At 41.8% G+C, this 17,448-nt stretch overlaps 3 protein-coding genes across 3 annotated transcripts in view; 2 read left to right on the plus strand and 1 right to left on the minus strand.

Annotated features, from left to right (window-relative positions):
• Positions 1-426: 426 nt before the first annotated feature.
• Positions 427-6,506, minus strand: ppox (protoporphyrinogen oxidase). Its single transcript, XM_084472188.1, has 13 exons — positions 6,326-6,506; positions 5,106-5,196; positions 4,528-4,662; positions 3,826-3,941; positions 3,307-3,439; positions 3,003-3,147; positions 2,629-2,822; positions 2,414-2,474; positions 1,836-1,954; positions 1,595-1,708; positions 1,336-1,485; positions 830-872; positions 427-720 (listed from the first exon to the last, which is right to left on the minus strand). The coding sequence occupies exons 2-13, from the start codon at positions 5,187-5,189 to the stop codon at positions 584-586; spliced, it is 1,431 nt and encodes a 476-aa protein (XP_084328314.1). The 5' UTR covers positions 5,190-5,196; positions 6,326-6,506; the 3' UTR covers positions 427-583.
• A 1,296-nt stretch (positions 6,507-7,802) lies between these two features.
• On the plus strand, positions 7,803-11,926 carry fbl (fibrillarin). Its single transcript, XM_084472191.1, has 9 exons — positions 7,803-7,884; positions 8,613-8,777; positions 8,923-9,060; positions 9,188-9,282; positions 9,705-9,875; positions 10,091-10,223; positions 10,417-10,529; positions 10,787-10,932; positions 11,326-11,926. The coding sequence occupies exons 1-9, from the start codon at positions 7,875-7,877 to the stop codon at positions 11,348-11,350; spliced, it is 996 nt and encodes a 331-aa protein (XP_084328317.1). The 5' UTR covers positions 7,803-7,874; the 3' UTR covers positions 11,351-11,926.
• A 2,254-nt stretch (positions 11,927-14,180) lies between these two features.
• Positions 14,181-17,448, plus strand: part of dyrk1b (dual-specificity tyrosine-(Y)-phosphorylation regulated kinase 1B) — a 37,343-nt gene continuing 34,075 nt past the window's right edge. Inside the window, exon 1 of the mRNA XM_084472185.1 lies at positions 14,181-14,872. The gene's annotated coding sequence lies outside the window, so the exon portion shown is untranslated. The remainder of the gene's footprint in view (positions 14,873-17,448) is intronic.

Genomic DNA, 17,448 nt, shown 5'->3' on the forward strand with positions numbered 1-17,448 from the left:
AGCACACCTTTCACATCAACAACCCTGTTACCCTGTGGTGGCCAGTAAAATATATAATTTTCTTCTTTTTTTTTACCATGAATGATAAAATAATCATGGAGCTGGGGACTCCAAATTAACTTGGAATTTCTAAGTTGGGAACAGACCTACAAATTTGGTTCCCATTAAAGTACTATCTAGAAATATCTATAATACTTGGTTGCTTGTTTATGCAACCAATAATGGGTTGCATAAATTCTCTCAGATTTAGAGAGAATAAATAGTGTCCGAATTCTATACTTCCCTTTTCCCTATATAGTGAACGTTAAATAGTACACTTTTAAGGGAACAAGTGAGCCAAACTGAACACAGCATATATCTTCGAGGTGACAAGCTCTTTACGACCTTTAAGCCAATCACGTAAGTATACAAAATATGTTATTTACACTCCAGTGTTTATTATTTCAAAATGTGTTTTGTCATCTTTAGTGCCAATAGTTCACATACGATTACACTGCAAAGATAAAGAAAAAAAAATACAAACCAAAATACAAAAAAATCTGAATGAACTGAAAATATACAACTCTCCAAATTATTATTCTTGTCAAGGTATGGGTCCCAGAAGCCGCTCCACGGCTACGCGTCCACTGTTGATGACATCATTAACAGAGACCCCGTCATAGGAGGAGCCCACAAGAGACAGAGGAAGGTTCTTCTCTGCCATGAACCTACGCATACTCTCTGCAGAGACACAAAAACACACAATCCACTTAGGCATTGCTTGACATCTTCTCAAAGTATTTTCTCATTGTATGGAGTTTATGTGGGTGTATTGTTAAAACAAACTCACCGACACGATTCCAGTGCCCAAGGTAATACTGAGGGATACAGTTCTGATAAGAAAAGGAACATTAGACATTAGTAGCAGTAGGAATAAAAAACATGAAACAAGTTTTTTTTGTTCTTTCCACAAAGATCTCAATGGATCTGTTCATCTTTACGCTCATGAAAATGCTAAGATTAAGCAATTTTGGAATGTGATAACTTAACAAGTCAAATATACAATACATATATTTCTAAGTGCACATTGCATACATTTCTCTATACAATTCGGTAATTCTATTGGTGTGATTTAGTTACTCTCTCAAGTCAAATTTAAGTATCAAGTTCTTCTACAAACACAACCTGACATAAAACCTAGGTCGAATCACAATTTAACGAGCAACCTTTCTGGCATTCACCTTTTAACTTGGTTATTATAAGTATTAACCATAATTCTAAAGTACTTTGACAAGATGTTCAGGTGAAACCAGGACATGGACAGGTGCACACTCGAGACATTCACCCCACAGCTACCTTCTGCAGGGCCACCTTGCTCCAGCTGGGGGCTGCCTCTACCCCCAGATGCACACAGACCGCCTGGGTAGCTGCTGCCAAGAGACTCTCCTCGGACACAGTGTCAGGTGATCCAAACACTTCCTGGAACCAGGCCCCGCCCATCATCACCTGGCATACAGAGAACCATGGCAACCCAGAGCATAGTTATCATTTCTGTAGCAAAACATGTGATCGCTTTGTATTTGTCTCTTGCTAAGTTAATATCAAATGTGTCTACCGTTAATCTAGTAGTGACTCCTTCAGGGCTGTTGTGTTGAGGATAAGGCACAGAGTCGTAGACCACTCCTAATACGCCTTTATCCTCCGTGGATGGAATCAGATGACCAAACCCCTGGAATTGGCAGATGGCTCGGTGTATGTCATTGATATACACCAGACACAGACACACAGTCATACACACAGTCATACACACAGCCACCAGGTTTTAAATGTTGTCCAGTCCAGCTTCAGGTCTTTACCTCCACAGGAAGGATGGAGCCCTGGTACTCCAGGTTCACAACAGCGACAGTCACGTATGAGATCTCCTGGGCCTGTTTGATGAGCGGCTCTAGAGGTGCAGGCAGGGTTGAGGCCAGAGCTAAGGAGCAGACCGGAATAGAGCAATATATCAAGGACATTGTTCAGCAAATGTCTTAAAAGGAGGAGCAAGAAGCTGAAAATGATAGACAAGTGCATTCGTATTTAGAGTAGTCTGAGGATCATTCCGAATGCACTTGACGTTGTTTTGGCAAGCTGAGTAGATCAGGTAGACTCTCTTAAGACCTCTGAATCTCAGCAGAGAATAGTATGATAATACTGCCACCCGAAAATACCCGTCCACACACGGGTACATAAGCACCTAATACGATCTCTTTTACCTACTTTATTGATCTGATCTTGATATTCTCTGTCAAGACGGCCTATAAAGGCAGCAAGCGGTGGCATATTCAGGTCTTAAAATATACTTTGTGCTTTTTCCTTGGACTAAATTTCTTGTGACTAAATATTTCCCTATGTATGAATGTAATCATTACATTCAATAAAATCCCATATGTACCGTCAGCTGACAAGGCAGAGATGACGTGGTCAGCAGATATGGTCCCATCCTCCAGCTGGATCTGAATCACATGACCACCAGACCATTACAACCACAGCGATGTTTCCACTCAGCCAAGTGGAAGTGGTTGGTTATGAGGTGCGAATGGATTGCCTCAGTCAAAGTTTGTACGGTAAATCTTCTCTATGGTTTCATTCATGGTTTCATCCACTCACCTCCCAGCCTGAAGAGGAGAGGTGTATCTCTTTAACTGCAGCATCGCTACAGAGTTGGGCTTTTCCACTTTGTAGCAGCCAATCAGCGAGGGCCTCTGGGAGGCTGCCCATGCCCCTGAGCAGGGACCATTGGGCCCAGGATTCCTCCTGGGACCTCTTGGCCAGAGCACCAGGCAGGACCACCTGATCCTGGCCTTCAAGAACAACAACGATCTCTGAGTATTGGTAATACCCAACATTTGATTGGGACATAGAGTGAATAACATATCTATTAGCTTTTAGGTACTTAATGGAGAAACACCCCCAGGGCTATTGTTACAGGCAGGTGAGTACATTTCTTTCACTGTATTCATTATTGAACCGCAGCGACACACCTGACCCGAGCAGCATGCCCAGCACGATGGACCCTCTGCGCTGCTCAGCCCTGTACAGCGGGGGGAAACACGACCGCACACTCAGCCGCCTGCAGTCCCCCGCAAACACACCGCGACACAGGCTGTCTATGGCTATGTCCGCCAACTGACCGACCACACACACACACACACACACACACACACACACACACACACACACACACACACACACACACACACACACACACAGAGTTAAGCATGTACTTTGTAATATTGTAGTACTTCTTCAGTAGGTCCCACACTTTCGTATCCTTCTACTCCTCACCTCCTTTCCTAGCCTCCTAGATACAAACGAGTGGATGGACTCATCGTCCTCCTTGCCTTTCCTAACCAGGATCTCCTTAACGATGCTGTGCATGATGGGTCGAGAGAAGGGAGAGACTGTCTGGAGAGCTCCCCTGTCAAACCCAGGGACAGATGGAATAGAAGCGAGAGAATGAGAGAAAGAGTGAAAGGGGTAAAAAAGAAAATATATATATTTTACTGAAACAAGAGGATTGTATTTTCAACCTAAGTGTATTGTGTATCTAAGATAGATTAATGGAACGCAAATTAAATGATCCGACATGTTAACAAATCTGTTAACATGTCGACCATGGGGACCAATTCAGTCCCCAAAATAATAGTTTCAATATATATATAAATATATATAAATGTATGCGTATACATGTATATTTACATTGAGGCACATAATCTGGCCGGTCTAAAACTGTCCTACAATAGGATTAAATAAGGAGCTTGACACTGACAAATGTAGCTAAAAACATTCATTCATGAGTTGTACCATAATCCTGAGGGCATCTTGTGTAGTTTCTCATTAACATAGAGGTATCTGTTCTTAGAGGCGTTGTGACTGTAGGGGACGGGGAGTATTTCCTTCTCCAGACCGATGTCCTGCACCTAGATGGAGAAACACACCCAGATGAACACGCGTCCTCCACCGAGCTGATTACAGTGCACCTCAACGCGAGAGGCGAAACTCCACATCCTGTGTGCACTGCAAACAAATGAACCAAACACAACCGGATCATACAACCCTCAGAATGCGGTAATGATCTGGTATCGTCTTGCCTATTGAAGACAATGATGCTTGAGTACATGTGGACACCAATAGCACACCAAGACAACCACTACAACCTTTTGGCCAAATGTGTTGCTGTCAAACACTCTCACAATATGTATCGATACTAAAAACCCATTGAGAATTCAGCCCCTCCGCTGAATTGAATAGTCGTATCATTTCCTGAGAGATTTATTTAGTTACGTTGAATATATAGGCAGACTGGTTTTCATATTTCTTAAGTATTTTAAGTATTCTTAAGTATTCTTTGCAAAGAACGCTGAATGTTTAAACTCAAAGCAAATCCCTGATCCTCTGGTAAGTTTAATATTATTATTGGGTTACTGCTGCAGCGAGTCAACTGTATGAAGTCGCCTGAAGATGAAACACTACTTCAGGTGAACAGCCCCCGGCCGCCATGCCTACCAGGTTGAGTGTGTTCCATCCTACCGCTCCAGCCGGCCGTATGCCTCGGGGGCCGTGCTCAAACACGGCCCCGTCCGGCCGCTGAGTGGACCACAGCCAGCCCCCATATCGACCGCTGGACTCCAAGAGAATCACCTTCAAGACCAGAGAGAGACAGAGGCTGAGACAGAGGTAGTCTGCAAACAAAGACTCATGACTTGGTGACCCCAATTCAACAAAATGCAATATAGTTCTATAAAAATGATTGAGATAGGAGAGGGCCTAAAAGCATACGTTGACAGTACCATGTTTAATGCAATTGGTGTCGATTACTGACAATATAACAAGGGGATGAGAGAAATTAACAATTGAAGACAATGTGACTGACTGCAGTGGAAAAAACAGTGCAATTCACTGTGGATTGCAAATGGTTATGAATGATATATACGACTATAATAACCTAATTCTTACAAATTGTTCATGGCTGAAAATATTTTTCAATTAAGCCAATAAGATTTGGGTATGGTCCAATGTCTATTGCACTGTATATATAGTCATACAAATTGTATGAAAGTGTTTGATGGGCACGAGTTTGTTACCTTGGCAACCTGGGGACTCTTGGAAAGGTAGTAGGCTGTTGCTAGGCCACCGATGCCCCCCCCTAACACTGCCACAGTCTTCATCTACTCTCTAGAGAAACAAACAGAGACGAAGATGCATACAAACACACACGCAAATTATGAATACACAAACTTTGATTGTTTCGCGTATAAACCTTTATTTATTTCTGTCTTTATTTCATCAAATTTAGTACCCTTTAATAAAAAGAAGCTATTACTGTAATTTCTTATCTTAAGTACATTTAGTTAAGATTAAAATTTGTAAAAGTTTGCACAAATGTTACAGCATTTAAGTTAGTTCTCCATATGATTGAGGCAATAAACAAGCACAATATCAGCAGGGCAACCTTGAAACTAGAATACGAAAAGAAACTGAATACAAAAACAGTATGTTGGGAGTGGCTGTGCACTAATCTGATTGTGTGAATGGGTGGGTCACTTTTGTGTGTGTCAGAAGACCATATTGGAATAGAGAAATGCTCCTACACGTACTATTCTTATCTTGTGTTGTTGAAAGCCTTGAATTGTGTGTAAACCCTCGGAATCAGTGATGTCGAGGTGCTTCATTACAAGGCTTTTGAAGCTGCCTCTCCGAAATAATTGATTTCATCTTCTGGCCATCTCCCCCCCAAAAAACAAGTGTCTAGAAGTATAATAGGTAAATTATATACGCACACAAACTAGGATGTTGTTTCATATACACACACGTTGCAGCACCAATACATATGGGAGATACAGCAGTGTGCGGGCACCTGATTCTTAAGTTGTATCCAGCCCTTTTGCCCTGCACCTCACCGGTGGGGATGTGCACACTACTACTACTGATATACACACAGTACCATATCGATATTGCTCAACTTGGTTAAGCGCATTGCAATAATTGTAAAGTCATGAAAATATGTAGTGCTATAACCATTTGATATGATTATGACGTCAATAATGTAGACTCCCACAGTTCATGGGTTCACTTCCTCAGGTCCTCGTCCTGACTTTAGCCATGTCCTAACCCTAATAACCTAACCTGAACCCTTTAGATTATAGGCTTCACAGGGACGTTGTCAGTGCTAGTCTGCCTGTCAAGTGTACTAGTAAGTATACTTACTATACTGCCATATGTTTTAAAAATGATTGTAGGCCTATAGATTTAAAACCAGGTTGGTAAATTTAAACTGAAAATTGTATTTGAGTAAACTACCAACCTGATCTCCGAAGTTGTGAGTTGAGTGATAGGTTCATCACAAGCGCCAATGTTCAGTGTGGGACTTCAACGATTTGTTGCAGCAAATCCTAACTCACTAGAGGGGCTCGATGTAAAAGAAGACCCGACCCAGGGATGACTAGAACACAGCCAATGTCATGTTACTAACCCCTGCTGTTACTGTACAGTGTACAGTGATCCGCGATCACCAATCCGATCATTAACAATCAGGTTACGCCCATCGATATGTAACGCAAAAGTTACGCCCCGTTCACGGCTTCTTCTTTAAACCTCATGGCTTCGGAGCTGAAAAGGAGCTCACTATGCCACCTATTGGTTCGGAATGGGAAGCACATCATGGAAGAACACGCCGCTCCAGAGGCCCGGCCCCCTCTATCGGCTCCCCCTCCATCCTGTCCACCCACCACAAAAAAAATAAATAAACACCAACCCCCATCCCCTACCTATAACAGCCTTGCTACTTTATTCTATCAGCACAGATATGACAATAGGAAAGATGTGATACAAATGTTATGAGATTGTCATTCTTGGTTTTTAAGAGTTTTCATTCCTGAGCTAAAAATGCACACGCTGCAGTGAGATGTGTGTGAGTCCTCTGGCCTCTGCCTGGCCTGTAGATAGAGAGGCCAAATGAATGTGCTACCACACAGCAAATCATTGCAGCCACAATGCACACAGAACACACAATAGGAAATAAGTTTTGTTTTATTTTTTGTGAAATAATTTAAACATAATTTTTTGTTTATTGTATTTTCATGCTTTTCATTTTTGTTTTGTATTTTTGATATGTCGATATGTCGATGTTGATATTTTTATATATATTAAATAAATTGAATCAAATCAAAAACCTAATAGGTTAGTCGTAATACTTAGTATTACGACTAACCTAGTATATACATAGCATATACATTTGTTTTCAGGAAAAAGTGCATATAGCATATGGGATAAGCGTTGCATGGTAATGGCACTTACAAAATACATCAGTGAGCATAAACATATGCAGGCCTATTGTGAGGTGAAGGTATTCTTGACTTGTGTTGACTCAAAGTTCACATTAATACACTCGAATATTTAGAGCAACCATGTAAAAAACTCTTAGTTTTGTATTATTCAAGCATAAGGTGTGAATCATAAACATGTTATAAAACAGAGAATGTGCTTTTTAGAAATAGCGGCATGTCATAATTTTTATAAAATATTAATAAATAAGTTATAAAGAAAATTTAAGTAGGGAAATATAAGAAGAAAACATAAGTTGGGCGAAACATTTGTAAAATATTTAAACATAGGTATTAAGAATATTGAAACCAAAACCGAGAGAATGGAAATACACTCCGGAACAGAAGGGGGCGACATGCACGTCACAAAGACCATCAAAGGGGAAGCTGGCACTTCGCGCGGTGCATTGTGGTAAAACTAGGGCCACATGTACAGCTTGCGCATGCTCTTGTGGACAGCACCTCGTTGCAAGGAGTGAGCCAACATAGACGCAGTCCTGAACTCTAGACCAGGTTCCTGAGCAAATCAACATGAGTCCAGGTAAAGAGCCTTCTTATTTACCGCCTTATTCTTTTAGATTGCACCAGTAAGATACATTTTCGAAACCGTGTTTGAACATATAAATGTTAAACTTATTAATCCATTTTCTCGCATCAGAAGGCCGGACATGCAGCGATATTTTCGTTTTAATGCTAGGACATTTGAATTGATATGTTAACGATTAAAGGGTACAACGCGTTTGTTAAAGTGCAGTTTGTTCCTTTTGTAAACAATTATACTTTTGAGAAATGTTGACGTCGATTTCTCAACGTAGCCCTCGTGGTCTATAGACACGTGTTTAGCTACACATGCTAGGCCAATGTTTTTTTTTCTTCGTCTGGTGTGCCACTAGGCAAGACATTCGTTGTCTATTATCGCAATGGTTAATTCATGAACCTTAATTAATCAGGACATCGAGATACTGATGCGATTGACCACGGTAACTGTAACGTTACCAGGTCAAACTACGCAGATTGGTTTAAGCCAAAGCGTGTTTGGGGCTGCATGTCGGAGGACTGGTTCAGGGTCAACTGTTCTGAATCCCATATTTGTACTAAAAGAATAACACTCCATACTTTTGAGTACAATCGTAATTTACCTTGTCAGTATGTTTTCTTGGTCGAAAATAGTATCTTCTTTTAAGCAAGCACATAAGCAATAAATATATCCGACAGCAATTGAATATTAAGGTGCAGATGATTGAGTGTCTTTATTTATGCGTTCCACAGGATTCAGCCCTCGCGGGGAGAGGGGTGGCCGAGGAGGTTTTCGTGGAAGCTCCGGCGATCGAGGTGGAAGGGGGGGCTTCGGTGGTGGAAGGGGGGGCTTCGGTGATCGCGGTGGAAGAGGAGGCTTTGGCGACCGTGGACGTGGTGGCTTTAGAGGAGGAAGAGGTAAACATGTTGTGAATGATGTTAAACCAAAAGTCCAGCAGTTGCACCATTGATTCATCTTTTGTGTCTTGCTTTTCACCACCGAATATTGGCAAAGGACATGTTATGTTTTGCTGACCGGTATCTTTTTGGTCTTTTCTCATAGGTGGAAGTTTCAGGTCGCCAGAAGGAGGTGGATTCAGAGGGAGGGGTGGTGGCAGAGGTGCACCCAGAGGCAGAGGTGGGGCAAGAGGAGGATTTGGTGCAGGAAGGAAGGTTATTGTGGAACCCCACAGGCACGAAGGTGAGCACATGGCTTATTGTACCAAGAGCAGATGTCTACGCAAAATCCTTTGCTTTTGACAAAAGTTGTCTTGAAAAACTGAAGCGGGATGAAATATAACCAATGTTTTGTCCTTTGTAACCATCAGGAGTGTTTATCTGCAGAGGCAAAGAAGATGCTCTGGTGACCAAAAACATGGCAGTCGGAGAATCGGTTTATGGTGAAAAGAGGATGAGTGTTGAGGTAAATCCTTTGCTGGCCAATTTGTTTTTCAAAATGCTGCGACATTTGTCAACATTTAAGCAATTTCAAATATGATAACTATTACTTTTGTAATAGTGTGGAGGTTCTATCATTGTTTAGTGGGGGAGATTAAGTGTGTTACTGGTCCAGGATACCCTCTCCTCCCAGCTGCCGTGCTGGAGTGGGACTGAAAGTGTTTTGGTAGATGACTGTCTCTTCTCCACTGTGACTGGGCCTCACAATCCCTACTTGCAACTAGTATGCAGACAACAAGCTTTAAACAGTATACGTGTTGCCACTGGTTTTATGAAGGGTGCAAGTGTACTGTCATTAGTGTTTTATTTGTGGTTTTGTGATGAAAAATAAAAACACCCTCTTGTCCTCTTAATACTGTTTATAACTCAAATTGTGTTCCATCTCAGGAAGGGGAGACGAAGATTGAGTACCGTGCATGGAATCCGTTCCGCTCCAAGCTGGCAGCAGCCATATTGGGAGGTGTGGACCAGATTCATATCAAACCAGGGTCGAAGGTCATGTACCTCGGAGCAGCCTCAGGGACTACGGTGTCCCATGTTTCCGATATTGTTGGACCAGTAAGTTCTTAATTTATTTCATTTTAAACACATTTTGCAAAGATGATGCCCCACAATAATATATCTCCCTTGCCATGCAAAGTAAACTTTTCTCCTAGATAACCCAGTGTTTTAGTGTAGTTTCTGTTGCAGTGTAACATTCTCAGATTTAAAAGACCAAACTAAACGTGTGTTGCCAGAGCATTGGTAAGTGGGACATGTCTTTTTGTTACCAGGAAGGGCTGGTTTATGCCGTGGAGTTTTCCCATCGATCAGGCCGAGATCTCTTAAACGTGGCAAAGAAAAGAACCAACATTATTCCTATTATTGAGGATGCCCGTCACCCACACAAGTACCGCATGCTTGTTGGTAAGTAACGACCAGCCTACCTGCTTAAAGGATGAAAAAGCATCCCATTTTCACTAGGTCATGGCTAATGTTGAGTATTGCCAACAGAATAATAATCAAACCCCTTTATTTTCATGACAAATTTGATTGTATCATAAATGTGTACTTGCGTCTAGAATGGTCTGTCCATAAAATGTTTTTCTTGATTTCTTAGGTATGGTTGATGTCATTTTTGCTGATGTTGCCCAGCCTGACCAAACAAGGATTGTTGCACTGAACGCTCACAACTTCCTGAAGAACGGAGGGCACTTTGTCATCTCCATCAAGGTATGACGAGACATGACTTAAGTGTTTCGTTTCGGGCGCTGCCATGATTTGAAATTCTGCAGTGCCTTGCTTCATCAGTAACTTAAACTTGGCCCTTGCAATAGTTTTTGGGGGGTGGATTTCAACGGGCTATTTGTCACAACGCAGTAACAGGGCATGGAATTCAAATCCGCAGGAGTGTAGTTCAAGGTGACGACACTGTTTTAAATGGTGTATAGTACAGTGAAATGAACCATGCACGTGTTTCTCCCCTTCAGGCAAACTGCATTGACTCGACAGCAGCCCCAGAAGCAGTGTTTGCATCTGAAGTAAAAAAGATGGGTGCTGAAAACATGAAGCCACAAGAACAGCTCACGCTGGAACCCTACGAGAGAGACCACGCTGTCGTTGTAGGCATTTACAGGTAAGAAAACTGAGACCCAATCTAATGACTTCACACCTCATGGTACTGATGCATGCAAATAGTGACTTGATTTCAAATAAAGGAAATGGCTTCTACTGTTGGCCTTTATCACAGTAATTATCAACTGACAATTAGCATTAAAATGCTACGGAGCCTATTTATAAAATAACTGAGAACTAGGTTTTTATTTTGCTAAATTTTGCTTCTAAATCTTATTTTGGAACATATTGAAGTGACGTTCTTGCCATTTTACAATCCAACATAATTTTACTTGTCATGACATCAGTAATGAAAAACTTTAGGCAATTGTCTATTTTACAAGGTTACTACTGTACTATCTATATCTGTCAACTATAAACCGGTCCTCATGCTGTATTTCTCTCTGCCCCACAGACCACCTCCCAAAGCGAAGAAATGAGCTTTGGAGAGCATTGCCAAATGCTAAACAGACTTTGAAACCTCCATCCGTTTCCCCAGGCATCGTAATGCCAGAAACCTCTTCAGTTCTTCTGCACATTTATCTTGTCCATTAGAAAAGCAGATAATCCAATGTTTTCAAGCAACCTGACATCAACTTGTGGAGAATATTTTTCCTTTTGCTCAATTACGTTGATTTAACAAGCTGGGGGACAACGTGAATTTCAGGACAGGATACAGTCGTAGGCTTACTTTGGCTTTTTCTTTTGTTTGCTTTCTATTGTGATTTAATTGTATTGTTTGATACTGTGCCACACTCATTTATCGTTATTGTCAAGGAATTCTTAATTCTAAAGAGGTCCATGACTTTGTAAAGTTGCAGAAATGTTGCTCATTCTGTTTTTGGCATCTAGATTATAGCCTGTAGAAACTTTTTGAATCAATGTCTTTTTGAAAGTAAAACCAATTCCTGTAATTTTGTAAACGTTATAAAATTTTGGTTGAAAGAAGTTAAAAGTAAAAATATTAAGATATGCAGGCTGTTTGAATTTTTTTAAATAAAATTCTTATAATACTACTACATGCTTAACTTCTTGCCTCTGCCTTTATTGTAAAGCATGTTACTTGCGTACACTGAATGCATTTGCTTTTATGGCATTAGTGGGTACTTGCCAGCTTTTAAATTGGACTACAGAGGAATTGGCCTGAGGTTCTTGGTGGCAGCGGCCGGCCTAAATTAAGCTCTTCACCAGATGCCACCTGTTGAATTGAAATTTAGTTGCATCATAAGTCCGCTGCTTCTTGGCTCTAAATGCCTTCAGATCACCCAGCCATTCGTTGCGTATATCAGATGGTCTCACAAGGCTGTACCCATAGTGGTACACAGGTCCAGTGCTTCCCCAAGTGGGAGCGCTTCTTGACCTGTTGGTCGGAAGTCCAAGCGCCGTTTAGAGGGAGGTACTGCTGCCTGACATGTTTTGAAGCTGCCTTGGAGGGGATGACTACTGAACGACTGCCTCCTGGGTTGGGTGTACTGATGTGGAGATTAGATTCTCTGATCAGTAGGCAAAGGGGATGGGATCCCATTTAAAAGTAGACCATGTTCAATCTGTGACTGGACCAGCTTCTCTAAGCACATAATGGTGGGTGTGGGTACAACATAGTCCTTCAGCATTGCTTTGATGGAATAGGGTTTGATTGGCAAGTTATCGGATCTAATGTCGTCTGACTCTACTACAAAAGTAGTGATGTAAACGGGTAAACAAGAACTTAAATTAAATTAAATTGTGACCGGTCAGGATATTAAACTCGGCCTGTTAAAACCTTGTTCACATTTCCAAGTAAGTAAAAACGTCCCAATCAGTGTAAATATAAAAATTGGCGTAACATGTCAAATCAAAGGTAGTGAAAGACCAGGTTCTTCTTGCAATATGTGGCTCATGGGCTAACACACTATCAATGTAATTGTTTCCACCACATCCTTGCAAAAATAAGCATTCCGAGTTATAGGTTAGGAGATCTGTACATGGTCCAGAGCTGTCATGTCCATGGTTAAGGAGGTCTGTACATGGTCCAGAGCTGTCATGTCCATGGTTAAGGAGGTCTGTACATGGTCCGTAACTGTCATGTTGATGGTTAAGGAGGTCTGTACATGGTCCAGAGCTGTCATGTGGTTAAATAACTCCATGCCAGAAAGCCTTACTGTTGCACTGTTTTATCCAAAAGGATTTCAATGTGAGGTGGGCAGTGGCGACCATATTCAGGCCTACTTGCTGTGTTAATATAACATTGTCCCATAAGCAAGTAATTTGCAGACATTTCTTTCAGAGGTCATACACCTTTCTCTTAAATATGTAGGAACTTTATTACAGGCAGATGTTAAACATTCACTGCACTTTGTGTGGAATCCTTTAGTTTTGCTGTTTCAAAGTGTCAATTGTGGGTACACAAATGGACTACCAGAAATTGTTTTAACCCATCACCACTGGCACTGATACTTAAGAATATCTCAAAAATGTCCTGTGAGAATCACTGCACACACGCGCGTGCGCGTGCACACATACACACATTCTATCTCTCTGATCAGATTAAAACCCATTATAGACTACGTGTCCAACCTATATACCAGCATCAATGATTGGCTTGAATTGCTGTCTCTAATCCGTACCCTCAAAGGAAACGTGTGGCCGTCATATCTGATGTCCATTGGCTGGTAGATCACGGATTATAGTTCGATTGTTTTGATTGCAATACGACTAGTTGGCAAAATAACACAAAATGCCAATTCACTCTATCATGATAAACAAATGAACAAATACATGATTTGCACTTAAAGCTGGGTTTGCTCATAATAGCCTATATTCGCTGAGCATTTATATTTTTCACCGTAACGCTTTGCATCCCCCGCCAGCGCACATGTATAATTAAACCAGAGTACCAATAAGTATTTTACGTGAATTCACGCATAGAAAGAAGATGCTACCGATTTGAGAAACACCCATTCGTGAACGTCGAGCTGCACCATCACTCGTTTAATGGAATATGAAAAAAAAAAACATGGATAAACGCGGCCTAACGCTAGTTTGGATCGTACAATACGCATATGTGCACACATTAACCCAAACGGGCGTTCATCGAAGATACATTTGTTTATATTTAATACATTGTTGGTTAATTGATTGGCATGTTGACATATACCCAGCTGAACGCTTCCGTCATAGCCTGACATCGATTTGTTTGGGCGGCCATTTTGTGGGGAAATCATTAGGGGAGCGCGCGGGCCCGTACTTCTCACGGGAGCGCGCATATCGTGCAGCCCCTCTCCTGTTCTATGTGGCGGAGATTAACTGAACTGGGGGTGCTGTAACCAAGAGACGTTGATATCTTTGACCGTGCCTCGGTAATTCTGTTAAGACTTGGATGGTGCGTTTATTGTCCAGCGGCCTCTCTACTCGCCGTTGGCCGCCCATCAGGCTGCAGTGGGCGGACGTCTCCGCCAAATGCGAATGCCAGCGTTTTAGTCAGCTAGCGTGCTAGCTTGCAGCTAGCTAGTGTTAGCTTCTCGCCCTTTAAATTCATACGAACTGCTGGTGAGCTTGTCAACGTTGCTGGCGTCCGTCATAGATGTCACCTACTATTTTTCTACACTCAAGATAAACACTTGTCAAAGAAAGTACCGAATACAAGAAACAGAAGAGTTCATTGCTGGATGTTCATGATTATGGTAGCGGGCTGTCATCCCGCCCTACACCGCGGCTAGGCTGCACTGCGCCGGGGACCAGCCCCCTTCCACCACCCGCTGTATAAGCTGCTACTGTATGAGTAAAAACATTTTGGACGTCCCGGACCGATGTGATTTGAAACCTATCTCTACTATAACGACTCTGCAATTCTGTTGGAATTTCTGCTTCAGAGGAGGGACGACAAACCCTCGGAAGGGGTTAGGTTCGTGAGGAAGGAGGGAGTGAGAGAGGGGTTCCGAACATGGCCGCTTCAGGGAACTTGGTTCGACACACCGCCTGAGGTAAAGCAAATTAGCCGGGTTGGCATGCTCTTATTGCTATCCTTCTGTTGCCCATGTGTCATTTGTATTAATATGTGTGAAGCAATTCATGTTACATGGTCCAAATGTTCGCTAGCTTCACTGCCCATTTTCCTCGTTGTCAGTGTTAAAAGTCCCGATGGCCCAAAATCTTAGGCCAGTACTGATCGGTCAGCCATACTTCATATATTGGGGCCGGAGGATGTAGATTCCCCCCCTTAAATGAATTGACATATGGAGGTGTGCATATATGTAAGCTTGGTGTTGGTCGTATTATTAGCCCCTCTAATGATGAGGATGGTGGTTGTTGAGGCATTATGACAAAATAAAAAAATGTCCCTTCAGCAGCCTTCTGTTTTTTAACAGTCGATTCTTCCTACCTGATGTTCTGATACAGTGCAGTATCTGAGTGAGCCGTTTGTTGGATCTGGCCATCTAGCAAGCCAACGAACTATTGTGGTCACAAGGCATGATTGAAGCGATCAATGTGAGTATCTAGGCAGGTTTCACAACCAGCATCGCGACATGCCCTGAACACGACCCTCAAACAGAATAAAAAATGGTATCGGTGGACTAATGCACAGGCAGATGGATAAATGGATGGACGGACAATGCACACATTGTTGAATTAAAATCGATCGTATGCCAACTTGGTCAATAACACGTTTCAGTCAGTTGCTTAGCAGCCGTACCCAATCAATGCCTTCCTTCCCGTGAAGTTGCAGTATTTTGACCGCCAGTTATGCCAGTTGAGCTACCGCATAAACCCCAGCCCTCCCAAGACTTGGGGAACAGGGACACTGCTACCAGGGGATTGGGTGGTGGCAACTCAAGGATGATACTGCTGTTTCACAGCTGGAGGCAATGTGACTTTTCACCCATCTTCATTTTTTCGGTTGCATCTCATCTAGCATGAGCATGCATATTATTACTGTAATAATATAAAAAAAATAGGCTGCAGTTCTATTGTAACTGCCATATTGGAACATCAGTATGGTTATCTTTTATCATGTGTAATCCAATCAGACCGTGTCGTTGGATTTCATTCATTCAGATTATGGGATGGAGAATATCTTCTTGGTCAATCATTAGGATGCTTAAGAATGGTCCACTGCATTCGATTTTGAGTATGCTTTTCAGTTTGATGTGTGTGTGTGTGTGTGTGTGTGTGTGTGTGTGTGTGTGTGTGTGTGTGTGTGTGTGTGTGTGTGTGTGTGTGTGTGTGTGTGTGTGTGTGTGTGTGTGTGTGTGTGTGTGTGTGTTCTATTCTGCAAAAGCCACAATCACTTGTAACAGCATTTGTGCTGCACAAGTTTTGGTGCATGCATTAAAAATTGTTCCCAGGAACTGGCAAAGCTTATAGGGGAGGAGTTTGCAAAGGACTGCTTCCACTTCCGCTATATCCCTTCATTACACTAGTACACTAGTAGCGATTTTCTTATTATCTTAACAATTGTAGCAACTACAGCTGACACATTTCTACATTCTCAAATGTTCCTAAAGATTTCAACAGAAAACTGACCCTTTTTTTGTCTGTATTCATTCCCACTTCACATTTGAGAAAGTAAATAAGCAATACATAAATTCATCCATTTGCCGAAATGAAGCCATGGATTTGCTATTTACTGTGGGGCACACTGTCCATAGCCACCACTTCTCAGTAGTCTGACGACTCAAAACACATTTTTCATCAGATTCAACAATAGATCGTTCTGGGTTTCTGGCAAGCCAATGTCCGACAAGATGAATTCTTAACTTGTGTTGGATCGGGGATCAACCGATAACAACTAGCATTCTGTTATGGCCCTGCTATGGACCACTCAGCCACATCTCCAGGTGATGTCCATCATAGCATGAGATGGAGGACATCTTGATTTGGGCCGCTGATCCATAATCAAGTTGATGTCTTTCTGCAAACTGCTAGGCTGCTAGAGTATAAGGAAACCAAGTAATTAAACAAATATACTAACCCTAATTTTCCAATGATTCCTATAGCTGCTCTGAACTGTCCATTTGCCTGTGAAGCACTTTGGACTTTTTTCTCGTCACTCCAATTTTGATTGTATGCTTTGGTTGTTATCAGCCTCACTAGTTGTAGTCTGTTTTAGATAAAACATCTACTAAATGTCTACCTACATATGCATAGGTCGGAACCTATATTCTTTGATTTGAACAAAACAATTAGGACTGTTTCTGTTTGCAGGTGCATATTGTAATGCAGACACTTTAGAAGTTCAAGAAGGCTACCATTGACCACCCGGATGCGACGGCACAACCATTGTGATAAGACCGCCTATTGTTCAGCTGAAGAGCATCCGACTAAAAACTCAGTACTCACGACCCAAGGAATTTAGTGGCAATGTGTTTGAAAAGGTTGGTGTTGTAGGGCTTCATGAATCATCATTTTGAAAATAAATATTTTGATTACAAACCAGGACTAAACAATGACATTTCTTTTAATCTCACTTCTCCACTTTTCTGTCCCTTTTTGAGATTGATCATGTTTTTGCATTCTGGGCCTAAATAACTTGACACAAAGGAAAGGGCAGACTATAGTT

This window comes from Micromesistius poutassou (assembly GCF_964030765.1).
Source record: "Micromesistius poutassou genome assembly, chromosome: 8".
Classification (NCBI taxonomy): domain Eukaryota; kingdom Metazoa; phylum Chordata; class Actinopteri; order Gadiformes; family Gadidae; genus Micromesistius; species Micromesistius poutassou.